Source organism: Sturnus vulgaris, unplaced genomic scaffold (assembly GCF_052056855.1).
Source record: "Sturnus vulgaris isolate bStuVul1 unplaced genomic scaffold, bStuVul1.hap1 Scaffold_194, whole genome shotgun sequence".
NCBI lineage: Eukaryota > Metazoa > Chordata > Aves > Passeriformes > Sturnidae > Sturnus > Sturnus vulgaris.
Window position 1 is genome coordinate 4,193,594 of NW_028276164.1, and position 18,890 is coordinate 4,212,483.

General features: G+C 53.2%; 2 protein-coding genes and 1 long non-coding RNA gene across 5 annotated transcripts; 1 reads left to right on the forward strand and 2 right to left on the reverse strand.

Annotated features, from left to right (window-relative positions):
• Positions 1-434: 434 nt before the first annotated feature.
• Positions 435-9,191, reverse strand: LOC148218194 (uncharacterized). Its single transcript, XM_088157943.1, has 2 exons — positions 9,117-9,191; positions 435-2,773 (listed from the first exon to the last, which is right to left on the reverse strand). The coding sequence occupies exon 2, from the start codon at positions 2,744-2,746 to the stop codon at positions 1,838-1,840; it is 909 nt and encodes a 302-aa protein (XP_088014069.1). The 5' UTR covers positions 2,747-2,773; positions 9,117-9,191; the 3' UTR covers positions 435-1,837.
• Positions 9,192-10,358: 1,167 nt separating this feature from the next.
• Positions 10,359-15,903, reverse strand: LOC148218195 (class I histocompatibility antigen, F10 alpha chain-like). Of its 3 annotated transcripts, none has more exons than XM_088157962.1 (8): positions 15,777-15,903; positions 13,472-13,735; positions 12,833-13,108; positions 12,376-12,648; positions 12,176-12,283; positions 12,042-12,077; positions 11,891-11,922; positions 10,359-10,829 (listed from the first exon to the last, which is right to left on the reverse strand). In XM_088157962.1, the coding sequence occupies exons 1-7, from the start codon at positions 15,901-15,903 to the stop codon at positions 11,897-11,899; spliced, it is 1,110 nt and encodes a 369-aa protein (XP_088014088.1). In that variant the 3' UTR covers positions 10,359-10,829; positions 11,891-11,896. The 3 variants fall into 3 exon arrangements, with proteins under 3 accessions (XP_088014088.1, XP_088014087.1, XP_088014086.1); XM_088157961.1 differs by lacking the exon at positions 15,777-15,903 and adding an exon at positions 15,090-15,243 and having other exon boundaries at positions 10,359-10,815; XM_088157960.1 differs by lacking the exon at positions 15,777-15,903 and adding an exon at positions 15,090-15,243.
• On the forward strand, positions 15,382-18,652 carry LOC148218196 (uncharacterized). Its single transcript, XR_015800561.1, has 2 exons — positions 15,382-15,521; positions 15,795-18,652. It is a non-coding gene; the product is annotated as an uncharacterized LOC148218196 (long non-coding RNA).
• The last annotated feature ends 238 nt before the right edge of the window (positions 18,653-18,890 follow it).

The window sequence follows — 18,890 nt, forward strand, 5'->3', positions numbered from 1 at the left end:
AAATAACACATTTAGAGTGTGATAGTCCTGAATCCATGTACCCGCCTTCCAAAGAAGTTAAAAATCCATTAATTCCTCACCTTATTAACCCATAAAGCAAACTGGATAACAGCCACAGTAGCTTTAGTTATAGGGCCTGCAAATGGGAGGAATACAGCCACGACCACGTCCCACCTGAACCACAGTAAGCTAGACCACATGGTGCCACCCAATGAGGTTTCTATATCCAGCACACAAAAAAACAGGTTACCCAGGAGCTGTTATTCCTTCTTTCTCCCAGTGCCCTCAGACCCCACGTTGGGCACCAAAATCTATCTTGGTTTGAAAGAAGGTGTCTGCCAAGAAAGGCAGAAGTCTCTTTTTAAAATGGAGAATCTAAACTCCCACCCTCCAAATTATTATAATTTTGAAATTAAGAGGCTCTCTGGCAAAGGTATGGGAATAGGCATAACAGTTCTTTACTAGGAAAATTAAAATAGAAATACAGTATCAGAGAGTAAAAGCCCAAAAATAACCCACTGACAGTCAGAATACAACCTGACACCGTGTCAGTCAGGGTGCTGGTAGCAGTCTGATTGAATGGTGGCTGCAGTCCTCCTGGATGACAGATATGGTTCAGTTGAAGCAGTGCTCCTGTAGAAACGTGCAGTTCTCCTCTGAAGGTCCAGTATTGATGTTGAAAGATCCAATTTTTCACTGCAATCCAGTGGAGAAAGACTGCCTTGGTGTTTCAAATCTCAGTTTTTATCTAGGTAGGAAAGGCTTGGCTCCTCCCCCTGGCTGGAGCATCTCCCAGTGCGATGATGGAATTTTATCAGTCATTCATTGGGAACGGAAGGAATGATGTAATTTTATCAGTCATACAGTATAACTCAATAGCCCATTAACAGAAGATATCTTCCTGAAGGCAGGATGGGCTGTGGAAAAGATAAAGATGACTGCTGCACCTGATTTTAACAGATGGCCCATTAGCAGAGGATATCTCCCACAGAGATAAGGATCACTGCCCCAGCTGATTTCAACAGGTGGTGATAGAATACATACTTTTTGTCCCATCCTGTATTGCAGCCTAAGACCAGGGGTCCTGGGGGGATCATGTGCCACCTCTCTTGGAGTGTGTGTGCTCCCCGTGGGGCCCCCACTCGGGTGTCACCTCCTTTTCTGTTCCCACAGAGCTGCTGAGCTGGCAGCAGCTGCAGCCCTGCCCCGTGGTATCAGGCTTGGGCAGGACCTCTGCTTTGTCCCCACACTAATTTTAGGGGGATCATGTGTTACCCCCAGCCCTGCTGCCACTCTGCCCCTCCCCAGCTGCTCCCAGTGTTCCCGATAAAGCTTACCAGTTCACCCCAGTCACGTTTATTGTGTGGAGGGACTGGGGAAGGACGTGTGTAAGTGCCACAGGGGGTTAGTGACTGGGTGGGGTCCAGGTGGGGAACACTGGGTGCTGTGGATCTGCCTGGACACTGCTGTGTCAACAGAGCTGCTCTCTCTGATTGGCTGAATCTAAATTACATTATTTGATTGGCTGAGGAAAGGCCCAGGAGTTGAGAGAATGAACAGGAGAGATCCCACCCTGAGCACCTGAAGGGGAACAACAGACTGAGCCTGGGCACAGCGAGGGAATTTATTACCAACCAAATCACAGGAGAATAAGAAGGGAAAGAAATCTCTCCAACCCCTTCCCCCGACCCAACGAGGATAACCAGGACCACGGATCACCAGGGCTCTGCCCAACGGGGGTCACTGGGGATCATCCAACACCGATCCTCCCATGGGGGATGGAGCTGGAGCAGAGCACGAAGCTCTTCCCACACTCGGGGCACTCACAGGGCTTCCCTTAGTGGTGCCTCCGTTGGTGTCGGCTCAAGGTTGAGCTCTTTGAGAAGCTCTTCCCACACTCAGGACACTCGTAGGGCCTCTCCCCAGTGTGGATGCGCCGGTGGACAGTGAGGGTGGAGTTGAGATTGAATCCTTTCCCGCAGTCAGGGCAGCGGAAGGGCCTCTCCTCTGTGTGAATCCGCTCATGCATGAGGAGATTGGAGCTGGTCTGAAACCTCTTCCCACACTTGGGACACTCGTAGGACCTCTCCCCGGTGTGGATGTGCTCGTGTTTTTTTAAGCTGGACATCCACGCAAAGCTCTTTCTACATTCCAAGCATGTGTAGGGCCTGTCCCCTGTATGGCTCAACTGATGCTGCAACAGGTAGGAACTGTTGCTGAAACCCTTACCACATTTCCCACACTCGTAGGGCTTTTGTCCAGTGTGGATCAGCTGGTGCCGGATCAGATTGGAGCTGTAGCTGAAGCTCTTCCCACATTCCCCACACTCGTAGGGCTTTTCCCCAGTATGGATCATCTTGTGCCGGATCAGGTTGGAGCTGCTGCTGAAGCTCTTCCCACATTCTCCGCACTCATAGGGCTTTTCCCCAGTGTGGATTAGCTGGTGCCGGATGAGATGGAAGCTGACTCTGAATCCCTTCCCACATTCCCTACACTCATAGGGCTTCTCTCCAGTGTGGATCTGCTGGTGCCGGATCATGCTGGAGCGGTAGCTGAAACCCTTCCCACATTCCAAGCACTTGTGGGGCTTCTCCCCTCCAGGAGGCTTCTCCACCAGCTCTGAGCTCTGCCTGGATCTCCGGCCGCCATCCCGGCTCAGGGAGGGTCTTTCCTCCTTGCAGCTCCCTGTGCTTGGTTTGCAGCCCCTCCTCCTGCGGGATCTCCGGGGCTTTTCTGCCTCCTCCATGTCCTCACGCCGTGGGAATGAAAAATCCTGGTTTGGGGAAAAAACAAGAGAGCTCCATAAACCGGGAGTTCCTCCTTGCCCAAGTTCATCTCTGGAAGTCATTGACCATCTTGTGTCTGTAATAACCTCCCAAACACCAAGATTCAGCCAAAATCCCCTCGAAAATTGGGCTGGTTTGAAAGTAAAACCTGTGAGAGACTCCAAGTCAGAAACAGAATTTTACAGAAAAAAACAAGAGAAAAAAATATAATACATGCAATACAAAAGAAAACAACTGACAGAGTCAGAATACAACCTTACGCCCCTCTAGTTAAGGTGGTGGTAGCAGTCCAGATGACGTGGTCTTGTTGTAGTAGTGATCCTGTAGAAAGGTCTGGTAGCTCTTGTCCTCTGGAAACCAGTGGGTAAGGGATGATTTGGTGTTCCAAATCTCAGTTTGAATCTAGGTACAAAATGTTTGGCTCCTCCCCCTGGGTGCACAATCTCAAAATGGGATGATGTGATTTTATCAGTTATGTATTGAACTCAATGGCCCATTAACAGAAGATACCTGATATCGTCCTGGAGGAAGGATGGATGGAAGGAAAGATAAAGAACACTCCCCCACCTGTTTTCTAGCATATGGCCCTTTGACAGAGGATATCTCCCTCGGAGATAAGGATCACTACCCCAGCTGGCTTCAACAGATGGTGATAGAATACATAATTTTGGGCACATTTTACATTGTAATCGAGGAAAAAAATATGAAGATTCAGCACCCACAGAAAAACCTCAGCCCCAACATTTAACCCAATAAAGCTCAGAAACACCAAGATTTACCCCTGTGCAAATCATGGATCCTTCTCCCTCATCACCTGTGGCACGTAAGGAGGTGCAACACTCCTGGGGCTGGGAGGGCCTGCAGATACAGGGAGGGGTGGAACCTTGTGGTGTTTCCTGTTTCTGCTACTCCTCGTCCTCATCCTGTGTCCCTACTGCCCCTCACACTCCTCTTCCTCCTACTATTCCTCCTTCTCATGCACAATCCCACCTCCTCCTCCCACATGCATCATTTGATCATGTTGTTCTTCAACCCTGCTTCTCCTTCCCTTCTCCTGCTTCCCCCAGGCCCAGCACCCACTGCCGGCTCCCTCTTCCCCCCAAACCCACAGCATCCCAGCGCAGGGGCAGCGATGGAGCTGGGGCAGCTCGGGCTGGGGCAGCGCTGGGCTCTCGGCCGCTCCCGCCCGCACTCGCTCCCCACTGCAGCCGCTGCCGCCACCACAGCGCGGGGGGGCCCGGCCTTGGCGCTCCCCCCCTCCCACCTCCCCAAATTCCCATCCAGGGGGGCGCTGGGGCCCGGGCCGGGCGCAGGTGGCTCCAGGTGGGCAACGCTGGGAGCTGCGGCTCTGCCTGGACACTGCTGCGTCATCACCGCCGCGCGCTCTCATTGGCTCAGCGCTGCCCGAGGGGCGGGGCTGCACCAAGCCGGGACACCCTGCTCCAGGGGGGATGGCCCCAAAACGGGGGACCCCCATGCAAGGAACAACAGCAAAGGGTCTCTACAAACACAGGCTGCGAATCCGCTTGGACACAGGGCCGGGGACGTGGACATAAGGAAGGGACAGCAGAAGCCATCAGGGTCAGAAAATGTTATTAATTGACCACACAGACTGCTGCTCAGCCAAGGTCCTGCTCAATTCATGAACTCCCAGAAGAACAAAGACTTAACAGAGCCATGAATATCACTAGCTGTACAAAAGTGGAGTGCATATTAAGACCCAAGCACCCAGGGGCTCTCACATCCTTACACCATCTTCAACCAGGTGCCCTCCTCACACTGACACCATTCAGGAATTGATGGCAATGATGCTTTCTGGGGATGCCCACTCACACAGGATGGTAAACTGGATTTTGCCTTTGAGTGGGAACAAGAGATAGAAGGGAAAATGGAAAAGACATGGAGGGTCCTTCTGCAGGGATGCACGGGAGCACCAGCCTTATTCGGGCAAAACTTGCAAAAAATATCACAAGAATTTACCCCACCCCCAGGGACTGGGTTAATGCACGATGTGGATGACTTGCTGCAATCAGGAGGACAAGAAGTGGTAGAAGAAGCCTCTGTGAAATGGCTGAATGTTCAGGCTAAACAGCATCTTTAAATATTTGATTAAAAAAAAGGGCAAATGGTGGAGAAAAAGGTAAAATATTTGGGACATATTTTGACTGCAGGCTTCTGGTGTATTGACCCAGAGAGAGACCAGGGAAGCTCAGAAATAACCCAGGATTAAAAAGGAGTTGCAAGAAGTATGACGACTAATAGGAAATTGCAGGATCTGGATTGAGGATTCTCTGTTCTAGCCAGAACACTTTGTGACTTTTAAACACCAGATAGTCTCAATGCTGTGGTATGGATACAAGAAATGGAACAAAACTTAAGATAATGAAATAAACAAATGATTGATGCTGCAGCCATGGCTCTACCAGACTCAGAAAAAAAATTTTAATTGGATGTGGATGTTAAACAGGGCCATGCCAAAGGAATTCTTCTGCTAAAATGTTTAGCCCAGTGGCCAGAGTGGCCTCATTGTCTGCAGAATTGTGCAGCCACAGCTTTAATGGGACCTGAGGCCCAAAAACTGATGGCAGCAGATCTCCTGTTGTTCAAGTCTGGCACCAAGTGAAAGCTTTGATAACCAAAGGAGCCTCTACATGGATGAGCAGTGCTTGGTGATTACAGAATGAAACTTGTTCAGTGGCACAGGAGGATTTAGAATTGAGGACAGGGCAAGGGTTTAACCCAGGCTCCTGTTTGAACAGCCTGCACAGGGGGCTGGGAACAAACCCATGACTGCATTCAAGTGACAGAGCTCCAGAGCCAGGCTGGGAGAGATTTAGGGGAAATTCCCTGGCCTGAGGGACAAAATGTGTTTATGGATGAGTCTTCAAGGGCAGGAGAAGGGAAAAGAGCTCCAAGACACGCTCTGATGAAGGAAAGGGAATTAGACCAAGCTCAGGTTACCCCTGCATGGTCAGCTCAACCGGCAGAGCTGGGTGTGCTTGGAAGAGCCTGGCACTGAAATGCCCTGAGCAGGAAGGCTCAAATATCTGCTGGTGACAGCATGGCAGCTAACAGGATGGCAAACGCAATTCTGACTTCTTCTGTTGAGTCGACTGCTGCTGTACTTGAGAGAGAAAACACAGCACTCTCTGATCCTTATGAAAAAGTCCTCTTTATTTTTCTGACTTTTTCTTAAATATCTTTCTTAATGTTCCCAGGTAAGCGCCTGTGATTGGTTCCAAGTTTAGGCTGCTCAGCCCTCTGACCAATAGCCCCTGCAGCTTAGGACAGAATTGAAGACAGACAAGGATGTAACCCAGTGAGTTCCAGCCTATCTCTGCTCTCTGGGGGCCTGTCTGTTAGGCCAGGCCACTTCTCTTAGCAGAGGCCAAATTCACTGCCCAGTGTAAACCAGCTAACACTGTGACACTCTTCAGCAACCACTGGATCGTTTATTAAGGTATTTCTAAAACAACTCCAAGATAAAGGATTGTGGAAAAAACAGACTCTCAGATGGGGAACTCATTTTACAGCAAAGACCCTTCAGGGCGTTATGGCTGCTTTAGGAATACAATGGGACCTCCACAAGCCCTTGCACCCCAAGAGCTCAGGGCAGGTAGAAAGAAGGAATGGGGAAATAAAGAAACTCCTTTGGAAGCTGGTGATAGAAACCAAGATGCAATGGATACAGCTTTTGCCATTGGCTTGGGCAAGAATAAGAGCCAGACCCAGGGCAGATATTCAATTATCTCCCTTGGAATTGATCTTTGCAATTCATTGCCCTGGTAATTCTCCACCTAGTGCAGGGTGGAGATAAGGGATGTATATTTCAAGCAGTCTGTGGCCAGAATCCTGTCTCTTGTGAAATCTCTGCCACAGGAAGCTGGGCTGGCACAGAGCCTGCCTTGGCACTTTGCTGTTCACAGCATCCACCCAGGACATCGGGTCCTGCCTAAGGAGTGCAAAGAAGCACCACTGGTGGCCAAGTGCCGTGGCCCATTCCAAGAGTCCCTGAGCACAGAAACAGCCGCCAGCACAGCTCAACACGGGGGGACCCCTCACCCTGGGCTCAGGGGCTCTCAAACCCCGGAGATTTGGAATTCCCGGCTGCAGGAGCAGCATGGGAGGGCACCACTGACCCTGCACTGAAGGCAACGCAGCAGCAGCCAGGGCTCCACATCGGGCCAAGCCCCTGGGCCTGCCCACAGATCCTCTGCTGAAATCCTCTGCCTGGGCACCCTCCTTTGGCATCTCCACACACTGGGGCCAATCCTTGCTGCCACTGCTGGAGCTTCGCTGCTTTCTGTGCCTGCACTGCCACAGCTGCTGGGGAAGACAACGGCACAATTCCACTCTGCCCCTCAGTTACACTCACACACTGGGCTGCCGGGGATTCCATGGTCAGAAAATACACCAAGTTGAAAAATGTTTTCAGAATTATTTCTCTAGGCAGGCTTGACTTGCATTTGTCTTGGAGAAAGGAATTATTAAGTGTGTTTTTAAAGGGATGTTACACTAAATGAACGTGAGTTTAACATCTCAACAGACTGGGAATAGCCCAAAAGATTCCCACAAGGCTACCAAACATCAAGGAAACATCAGCAAATATCAAGGAACACCCACCCCAGACACTGCCCCCGGCATACATGGAGGCACCTGGTCTGGAAAAGGCTGAGAAGGAAATCCAGGAATGTGGACCTAATTAACATCAGAGGAAAAGTAATACGGGGCCAATAGGATACCAAATATTAAGAACTATCCAACTTAGAAGCAATGAACACTAAACCAACGGATTCCAAAGGGTTTAAGACTGTATAAAGTTCAGGAAAAATCCAGTAAAACTCACGTGTCATGGAATGATTTTCTCTGCACACCCGGGCACTTATGTGTGGATGAAATAATTTCTGTTGCACATCCTGCCCAGAATCAAGTAATGCCTTGACTCTCTAACACTAAAGATATCAAGTAAAAAGCAGATTGTGGGGGGCCACATGTGAGTCACACAATGTCTGCTCTGGAAGAGAACCTTTGGTTCCAGGCAGTCAGAAGAGCTTTAGAAACGCAGATTAACACTGCTGGGGAAAATACCCATTTATCATTCGAACTACAGGACTAGATGACAAGATGTCCTCGAAATAATAATGAAGCAGGCAGACCCAGCTCCTGACCTTCATGACAACCAAACCATGCCAAAGATGAAGGCCACATTTGTGGAAAATTAGATTATTCAAACTGCTATTTGCAAACAGATAATAACGGAAAACTGGTGAAATAGATAACAAATGAAAGTAGAAAGTAGCTCATATTCTGGTAGAAATGTAGAAAGGATGAGAATTAGACAAGTTTTTGGGGCGCCATGGATTAAACGAATGCAGTTCCTCCTCTGATGTGCTGCAGCAACTCTCATCTTTTTACCATGCACGACACCTTGCTGAGTGCAGCTCATTCAGCAGGTGAGCAAGGGGATGCAGGTGGCAGCCAGGCCTCCTGATCCAGAAACAGCTACAAAAGGACAGGCAGTGAGGTCACTGAGAATAATCCCAAACCAAAGAGGACCCAGGAAAAGAGACTAAGCCAATGGACATTAAAGTCAGTAAAGATAATTACTGAGAAAATAAGAAGAGGATTTGAGTAGAGTAAGATGAATATGCCTGGAGATAGGGCCAGGGATTTGTATAAAAGGAAGTAATGGGAGAAACCATCGTTTTCAGAAACTGTTAGTAATTTCCAGAGACAGCTGCTCAGCCAAGATCCTGCTCAGTGCCTGACCTTCGAGAAGGAGAAACACTTAACAAAGCCAGGAATATCGGATGTTATACAAAAGGAGAGGTACATATTAACGAGGACATGCAGTAGTCGGATCGGGAAGTCTGAGCCTTCAAAGTACCTCAGTCGGTGGCGAAAGGGAGAGGGGGAATGCAGCCGGGAAAATGAGAATAAAAAGGAGACTGCGTACTACAACTGGAGAGACCGCATGGCAAATGCCGCATGGCCTCTCTCTTTGGTCATCAATAAAGTCACTTTTACAGGACTCCTCCGTCTCCTTTATGCACACAAACCTCTGGCCACGGGAATTTTCCCTCACAGCCCCGGGCACAGGGCAGACACCTCTGTGCCACCCACAGCAACCGGGACGAGCCAGCGCTGCTCCGGCACCGGCTCCTGCCGAGGCCCCAGCGGGAAGGAGACCGCGGGCAGCCGCTCCCGCAGCGCCCTCAGCCCAGCGCCAACACGGGCCGGCACCGGCACAACCAACCCGCCAGAGCCCCCTGCCGCCCCCGAGGCCCGCAGCGAGCCCCGAGCCCCCGCACAACCGAGCGCGGCTCCCACCTGCGCTGGGGCCGCCTCCGAGCTCCACCGCAGCTTCACCGGACTTGGGCAGCTGCCGCCGCTGCCGGGCCCGCACAAACTGTCCGACAATGGCGCCTTTGCTGCACCCCGCCTCATGGGCGGGGCTTGTCCCCGCTCTGCCCAATCAGAGCGCGACAACCAGGAGTGACATTGGCACAATCAGCCAATGGCAGCGAGGGCCGGGCTCTGCACACGGCCCAGCCTCGGCCCGCGCTCTCAGGGCCCCCCGGGCTGTGGGAGGGCAAAGGCGGAGATGAGGAACAGCCCTGGAACGGGCCCGGGCCCGAGCCGCCATTGGCCTGGAAACACAAACAAAGTTCTCCGCAGAGAATGTTGGGCACCAAAATTTCTTTCAGTTTGAAAGACATGTGTTTGCTAGGGAAGGCAGGACTCTCCCTCGGACTAGAGAATGTCAACCCCCTCCCTCTGAATTATTATAATTTTCAAATTAAGGGGGTTTTAATCGAAGATATGAGATAGGAATAACAGTTTCTTACTGGTATGTATAACAAGGCAAGAAAACAACAACTATGGAATTAATAACAAACAGAACCAGGGAGCCTGTGACAGCATTTCTGGCCGAGCTGGGAAAGGATGGAGGAGAGGATTTGCTTCTCAAAGCCCTGGGGCAGTCAATCCCAGTGCCCCTGCAGGACTCTGAAAAGCACTAAGCTAGAACAGCAGGAATGAACAAAAGATCTTGGGCTGGTGGACGAGATGTATCAGGCAATTTTTCGGCAGGAGTTGGAACTGCAGGACGTCCCGGCAGGGCAGGGCAGGGCGGGGCTTCAGCGCAGAGAAACTCAGAGCAGCGCTGAAGGAGCAGCGGGCAGCGGCAGCTGGGTGTGAGCAGAGGGTGATCGGTGCCTCTTTTAGTGAGGAAGGGGTTAATAAGGCCTTAGGTCAGTGGCTGTTCTTACGAGCAGAGCCTCACCCCAGAGGAGAATGAGCAGCAGCTCTGTGCTGGGTCATGGGGACTTCCTCTCCTTGAGCAAGAGCAGCTCCAAACGTGTCTTCCAAAACCCAAAGCCTTGAGTAGCTGCCCACCCCCGCCCTCCTTTTTACCTGGGCCAGGCCAACCTTTTGTTTTCTAAAGCACTAACCAGTAGCTGCAGTTAGAATTTTCTAGCAATTCATGGGAAAAATTCTATAGGTAAGAAGGAACAAAAGAAAAGAAACCTAACCCCCAATAAATAGGTAAATATGTAACAACAGTAAATATCTAACAGTAAATAAATATCTAATAGATAAATATCAAACAACAGTAAACATCTAACAACAGATAAATATCTAATAATATATAAATATCTAACAGTAAATATCTTAACAGTAGTAATGTCTTGCACAGTTGGCTATCATGCAAAGAAGAATCAGGATTATTATGAACAGTTCTTTAGGCACAGGATTAATTTAAAAAATGTTTTCATCTGCATCAGTCTCTATTTTCAGTTGTTTCAGGAACAGAACCCTTAACTCTGGAGCAGTGAATCCAAGGTCCTTTGCCAGCAACTTTGACTGAGGTGAGGGTGGTTAGCAGGACTTGGAATGGTCCTCTCCACTTGGCTTGTAGAGGATCACTGTCCCACCACTTCACATAGACCCAGTGTCCAGGCTGGAAGGGATGTGCAGGTGTGTCCAGTCCTATGGGTCTGGATAGCAGGATGTAATTCTGGAGCTTCTGCAACGTGGAACCTAAAGCCATTAGATATCTCTGTAAATCCAGTTTCCCCTTCACGTGAATTTAACCTGGAACATGTGGAATCTGATATGGCTGCCTGTTGTAATGCAATGGGGGTTCTTCCCTTTGTGGCAACTTCACCAGCCTGACCGGGTTACGGTGTGGCTAATAATAATAATAATAATGATAATGATAATAATAATAATTAGAAGAAGAAGAAGCGGGATGGGAATGATGGTGCCTGTGATACCCTTTTAATCCATTTGTGAACATGTGATCTGAGAGGCTGCATCCAAAGACCAGGGGGAGGGATATACACAGGGATACCCGAGGGCAAAGGTCCAAAGACAAATGAGAATTAGGGACGTGTCTAGGCATGCCTGACATGTCCTTACAAATCCCATGGTTTTAGGCTAAAGCCTCTGCATCTGCAGGGCAGGGGCCAAACCTAATGTCTAAGGCCTTGCTTTTTAACAGCCTGCCTCCCAAGGTCTTAAATTTGTGCTTTCTTTATAGGGAATTTGGGCTAAATCCCAGTCCATCTCAGCCAAATCGACTACCACAGGAAGAGGCTGGATCCAGCTCTGGGGATTGCTCAGGCAGTGATTCCTGCCGGGATGAGAGAGGGTCATGGTGTCACCCTGTCCCTGTCCCCATCCTGCAGGATGGACCTTGCTGGAGCCCATGGAGAGTGAGAGCTGCTCCGGAATTCCACCTGATCCTGTCCCAAACTTGCTCCATCCATCCAACTGATCCTGCTCTGGAACACCTCCCTTATCCCACTTCATCCATCCCACACCAATCCTGTTCCATCCATTCCACGTAATCCCGCCCCACCCATCCTGTTCCAATCCCTCTCTGGAATTCCAACCAATCCTGCCCCATCCATCTCACACAAATCCTGCCCCATCCATCCCACCTGATCCCGCTCCAGAATCCAGCCGTGATCCCACTCCACAATTCCATCTGATCCTGTTCTGGACCCCTACTCTGATCCAGAATCCCTCCCTGATCCAAATCAGTCCAATCCTGCCCCGATCCCCCTCTGATATCCCACCCTCATCCCGCTCCATACCTGTGGTCAGGCTGTTGTTCCCACATCATTTCCTGCAGAAAGAGAAGATCCATGAGATGCTAGCACGGATCACACACCAGGATTAACCCCAGGATCCATCCTGGGATCTGCACAGAGGGGATCCAGAGCTGGATCCACCACTGGTACTCACCGGCTGCCATGCTGTATTCATTCCTGTCCCTCCTCCCTGTGGAGAAACAGAAGGATCAGCTTTGGTGGCACAGGATTCCCAGAACAGTGCCAGGTGGATCCATGCCCCTTCCCAGCCCCCATCCCGTGTGTTACCGGATTGGTGCTTCCAGACAATGAATCCAATGAGGACAATGAGGATGATGATGGCAGCGACGGACACGGTGACCACCACGGTCACCAGATTCCTGCCAGCTGTCGGCTCTGGGAAATGAGGGATGGTGAGGAGGGGGAGGGGAATCTCCATTTGGGCATTCCAAATTCCCAATTCCCACATTCCACATTCCCAGCCTCACCCCAAGCGTAGATCCCGGGCTCCAACATTCCGGGATGCTCCACCCGGCACCGGTACTGCTCCCGCTCCTCTGGCCACGCCTCGATCCTGGCCCAGGTGTGGAAGGTGCCGTCGCTGTTGGGAACGATCCCGCCCCACTCCGTCTCCTGATCCCAGATTTCATCCCCCTTCATCCAGTTGACTGCGATGGAGCTGGGGTAGAATCCGTACGCGTGGCAGGACAAGATCAGCGTCCCGTGTTCCTCTTTTCCAGACACATGGACATCAGGGGGCTCTGGAATGGGATAACAGTGAGAGACATGCATGGAAGTTCATGGGAATGGGGGTGAGAGCTGTCAATGGAATTCCAGGGGAATGGGATGGGGGTGGGATCTGCCCCTGAAATTCCCACAGGAATTACTGTGTTCCCAAGTCCTCCATTTCGAAATCCCACATTCCCACAGGAATTCTGCTCCCACCTTTGCGGTCCAGCTCCTTCTGCCCATATCTGACGTATTTCTGGAGCCATTCCAGGCATTCATGTTCCAGGTAATTCGTCCACCTCTCAACCTCGTCCGTTTCACTTTCCCAGTACCTCCTGGTCACCTCAGCAGCGCTGTCGGCCGCCACGAATCTCCTGGATCCCAGGTCAAAGGAGAGGAAATCCTGCCCATTGTAGCTGTACCGCTCAGATCCACGGACGCTCCCGTCAGACAGGAGGTCACAGCCGTAGAGCCGCTGTACGGTGCGGAGACCTGGGGGGTTTGTACCCAGAGTCCCAGTCCCACAGAGCTCCTTTCCAGTCCTATGGAGCCCCAGAGTCTGATGGAGACCCACAGAGCCCCATTACAGCTCCATGGATCCACATCCCAACCCATGGATCCCAACTCAGCCCCACTGTTCCCATCCCAATCCCACAGATCCCATCCCAGCCCCATGGATCCATATCCCAAACCCATGGATCCGCATTCCAACCCATGGATCACAAGATATCCCATACCAGCCTAATGGATCCCCATCTCAGCCCCTTGGCACCCTGTGAATCCACATTCAAGCCCTACGGATCCCCATCTCAGCCCCACGGATCCCACCCCAGCCCCACAGGTCCCCGCACTCACCCCTGCTCTGGTTGTACCGGTCCCGCAGTGTCTCCAGGTTCCAGGCATCCATGTGCTGGTTCCTCACACAAATCTGAGTCTGGCCATCCCAATATCCCGGCTCGGCTCCATCCTCCATCCACTGTGTCAGTGGCACCGCCCGGCCCCGCTCGCTGTCACAGCGCAGGAAGGGGATCCCATCCAGGTATCCCATGGCCATGAATTGGGGGATCCCCGGGCTGGGCTCTGACACGGCCACGTGCAGGTTACGCAGGGAGTGGAGAACTGGGGGGACACGGAGATTTGAGGGGGTTGAGGGGGTTATGGATCAATGAAAGAGGAACTGGGAGAGCCGGGAAGGAAGTGCATGAGGTCCCAGTGTCCAGGAATGGGGGCTCAGGGGACTCCCAGTGTCAAGGAAAGAGGGATACAAGGACTAGGAGAGCTGGAACAGGGGTTCCAGGGAATCCCCGGGCCCAGGAAAGGGGTTCCAGGGGTCCCCAGTGCCAAGGAAAGAGGGGTCACAAGGTGAGGAGACCTGAGATGGCAGGAATGCGGGACTCAGGGGTCCTTGATGCAGAGGGAAAGGGGGAGTGGGGATTGAGAAAAGCAGGAATGGGGGTCCATGGGGTCTCAGGGTCAAGGAAAAGAGGGATCTGGGGATGGGGATGGCGGGATGGATGGAAAAGGGCGTGCAGGGGGGGATTGGTACTGGATAAGGGAGTGTAGGGGGGGTCTCAGTGCCCGGGATGGGAAATTCAGGGGGGTCCCAGAACCCAGAATCCCCCCGGGACCCTCCATGACCCTCCAGAGACCTTCCTGGAACCTCTGAGACTCCCTCACAGGACGAGCAAGGGGTGGAGAACTGGGGGGACGCAGAGATTGGGGCGGGTAGGAAGTGGAACGGGGAGAGCCGGGAAGGGTCCAAGGTTCAAGGAAGGGACTGGGAGAGGCGGGATGCGGGATCCAGGGGGTCCCTGTGCCCAGGAAAGGGGGTCCGGGGGTCCCCGGTGTTGAAGGAAAGGGGGTCTGGGAGCTGGGAGAGGCAGGAATGGAGGGCATGGGGATCTTTGGGTCACGGGAAAGGGGAGGCTGGGGTTGGGAGAGGCCAGCAGATCTCGGACGCGCAGCTTGGGAGGCGGGAAAGAGACTGAGGGAGTGCAGTGGGAGAGAGAACAGGGGGGAAGGGGGAATTCCAGGGAATTCATCTGGATCCCATTGGATCCCCGCTGCGACCCCCCTGAGACGCCTGGGACGCCCGGGACCCTCTGGGACTCCGTTTCGGGAAGCGGCGGGAGTGGAAAACGGGGAGGACACGGAAAGTTGGGAGGTCTGGGGGATCCAAAGGTAGAGGAAAAGGGCAGGAACGGGGTCTGGGAAAAGTGGGATGCGCGAAAAGGGGCTGCAGGGGGGTCCTAGGCCCAGAAATGGAGATTCAGGGGTGTCCCAGTGCCCAGGAATGGGGGTTCAGGGGGGTCCCGGTGCCCGGAAATTGGTGATCAAGGGGGTCCCCGTAGCCAGGAATGGAGGTTCAGGGGGGTCCTGGAGAAGGGCACTGGGGGGTCGCAGGAGGTTTAGAGGGTTCCGGTGGCCGGAAATGGAAGTTCAGGGTGGTCGCGATTTCAGGTGTCCCACTCACCTCTTGTCGCGCCCCCCGGGTCCCAGAGCAGCCCCAGGAGGCCCAAGAGCAGCCCCAGACCCAGCGCTGGAGCCATCGTTCTGCTCCGCTGCGGGCCCGTCCGGCCCCGACCCAGCACTGGCCCCGCCCCCAGAGCCGCCTCCAGCTTCGCCATTGGCGCCGCTATTTCCTGTTCGCCAATAGCAGCCCGCTTTCTCAGTGACGTCACAAATCGCCGGGTAGATCCCGGTCCCGCAGGTTGGGACGCGGAAGCGAAAGCGACTGAGTGAGCGCGGTGCGGGGGAGGGGACGGGGGAATTCCAGGGAATTCCTCTGGATCCCCGCTGCGAGTCCCCTGGAGCCCTCTGAGAATCACCTGGGATCCGTCTTACAAAGCGCCGGGAGTGGAGAACTGGGAGGACACGGAAATTTGGGAGATCTGGAGGTGCAAAGGTGAAGGAAAAGGGCGGATCTAGGGTCTGGGAAGGGCAAGAAGCCTGAAAAGGGGGTGCCGATGAGCAGAAATGGGGCTTCGGGGAGGCCTCTGTGCCAAATGAGAGGTTACAGGGGGGTCCCGGTGCTGGGGAAGGGAATTGAGGGAGGTTACAGGACCCAAAATGGGGATTCCGGAGGTTTCCGTGCCCGGAAATGAAGGTTTAGGGGGTTCCCGGTGCCCAGGAATTGCGGCTCTGGGGGGGTCCCACTCACCTCTCATCGCGCCCCCAGGAGCCCCAAGAGCAGCCCCAGACCCAGCGCTGGAGCCATCGCTGCCGTCCCCGGTCGCAGCTGTGGCGCAGCTCGAGAGATGCGAAAGTGAAAGTGCCCGAGGGAGCATGGGGAGAGGGGGAAAGGGGGAATTCCAGGGAATTCACCTGGTTCCCCTCCTGGGACCTCTCTGGATCCCTCAGGGATCCATCTGGGACCCTGCACAGCCGCGCACTGCGGGACCCCCGGGCCGGGCTGTGCTGCGCTCCCGGAACCTGCGCTCGAACTCTGCCCGGAACCCGCCGGGTTCGGCCCGGAGCGGGGGGAGCTCCGCGATCCGCGGATCCGATTTTTCCTGCGGCTGCGGGTCCCATGCGGAGCAGGACTGGGCGCTGTGACCCCGATCCCTGATTCCCAGTCTCCTCTCTCTCCTTTTCCCGTTCTCTCCCTTTCCTTTGGGTGATCATACATCCCAGAGCAGCTGGAGAGCCCGTGCCCAGTTCGGGTTTCCCAGGAAAAGGAGGCCTGGGGGTGAGGTGCCCTGGGCTGGCCGGGAATGGGGGTTTGGGCGTCCCCGGGATCACGGAAACAGGGGAGCCAGGGACTGGCAGAGGAGGATTCCCGAGAAAAGGGGTGCAGGGGGGTCCCAGTGCATGGGAGTGGGGCAGGGCGGCTGCCGGGAAGGGACTGGGATGGGCTGGGACAGACTGGAACATCGAGGTACACCAGAACTGGGACAAGAACTCACTGGGAGCAGAACTGCGTCATTATGGATCATACTGGGACCACACTGAGGGTTAGTGGAAGCAACTGGGAGCATGCAGGGGTCAACTGAGATACTGAGAGAGCCTATTAGTGTCTTGGATCATCCTGGGACTGACTGAAATCATACTGGGAGTGATCAGATCTGTAGCAGGGGTGATTAAGAGAAACTGGAATAATGCAGTTGTAACTGGGATCATACTGGGAGCAGCTGGCCCAGGCTGGGGTCATACTGGGACTGACGGGGTCCAACTTGGAGTGATGGAATAACACTGGAAGTATCTGGGAGTAACTGGGATTATACTGGAGGTGGCAGGGATCAAACCGGACTCATAGTGGAAGTGTCTGGGAGATACTGGGATCATACTGGGGTGACTAGACTTATACTGGGAGCAACTGAGACCATCGGGGGGGGAAATGGCTTCATAGAAGGTGTGACTGGGTTCATACTGGAACTGGGGCGACACTGAACTCTTATTGAGAGGGACTGAGAGTGAAAGGAACCATACTGGGAATGACTGGGGGCGACTGGGATCCTACTGGGAGTGATTTGGAACATACTGGGAATGCCCAGGATCATACAGGGGGAGACTGGGAACCACCGGGGAGGCGGCCCCAGCGCAGGTGGGAGCCGCGCTCGGTTGTGCGGGGGCTCGGGGCTCGCTGCGGGCCGAGGGGGCGGCAGGGGGCTCTGGCGGGTTGGTTGTGCCGGTGCCGGCCCGTGTTGGCGCTGGGCTGAGGGCGCTGCGGGAGCGGCTGCCCGCGGTCTCCTTCCCGCTGGGGCCTCGGCAGGAGCCGGTGCCGGAGCAGCGCTGGCTCGTCCCGGGTCCTGGGGGTAGCACAGCGGTGGCTGCCCCGTCCTCGGGACGCAGCGCTGGAGCCGCCTCCGAGCTCCGCCGCGGCCCCTCCTGGGCCACCACAGACGCTGCGGTAATGGCGCCTTTGCTGCGCCAGGGGCGCCTCGCCTGCAGCACTGGGGCGGGGCTTGTCCCCCTCTGCCCAATCAGAGCGCGAGAACGAGGAGTGACGGCATATTCAGCCAATCGCAGCGAGGGGCGGGCTCTGCACACGGCACGGACTCCTCCTCCCTTTCTCCGAACTCTGCCATTTCTCGGAAACCTCGCCTGAGACGGGGCCCTGGCGCTGGGCCCGGCCCGGGCAGGAGGCCAAGGAAGCGCTGCTGCCCTGAACCGCCGGGAGCTCGGGGTGAGTCCAGGATGGAGACGGGACCCACCTGCAGCCTCTGTAGGAGCCCCGGCCGGAGCACGGGATGACTGAGAGAGGCCAAAACCTCTCTGTCACTTCCCTCCTCACACTGCGCAGGGAACAGAACACATTAAGAAAGGCTCAAGGGTCTGGATAAGGGCGGGGAGAGTTTAATCACTGGTCAATACACCTGACTTGGGGGAAATTAATTGAATTTATTATTGTGATAAATGTGATTCGTGCTAATTGTAGTTATATTAGCAAAATTGTATTTAGATCAATAGAAGATAATTGTTACAGAGTGAGGGGGGAGATGGGTGAGACAGGACAAAGGACATCTTCCAGATGTTGGGAGTCGAAGGAGGATGTTGGAAGCGAATAGTAGAAGGACGTAGGTCTGATAAGTAGCATTTAGAAATAGAATTTTGACCTGGAAATGGGCCAAAATGGGACGATTCCAAGCATGGGATTTAATTCAAGTCTTGTTATGGAAAACATCTGCTCAGTCACACAGTGGGCATGCACTACCTGCAGGTCACACAGCGGACACTGATGAAGATGATGAGCCTTCATCGGAAATAAGACCCTCAAAAGGATGAGAGACCCCCTAACCCATTAGTAGAGCATGCGCCGTACAACATAGTGATGTAGATTTTAGGAATAGAAACTAGGAGGAGTTCTCTAGAAACTTCTGTAGCACATAGTATATAAATAGGATTTTTGGCCTTGATGCTTTGGTACGTGAGGAATGGGAGCCACTCCCCGTATCCCCGGTCGGTTTTGCTTATGCTTTATACGAACCTCAATTATACTAAATTAAATTCTCAAATATATGCATTTTGATTGTATTCTTCTCCAATACTTTAATTGTATCCATTTATAATTGTTACTATTAAAAATTTGCTGCTACATTTAATCTCGTTGCTTGATAAACTGGAAAAATAGAACGTCATTCATAACATTATCAAACAAGTCAGAGCAAGAGAATGAGAAAATAATTCCTACAAAAACATCTTCCCCTCACCCTTCCCGGATTTCCCGTTATTCTCCATTCCCTCCCCTGTCCCCACACAGGGGATGGGGGTCACAGTCAGATCGTGTCACTGTTCCCGGTTCCTGTCTGCAGTACAGAGGTGGCTGCCCTGTCCC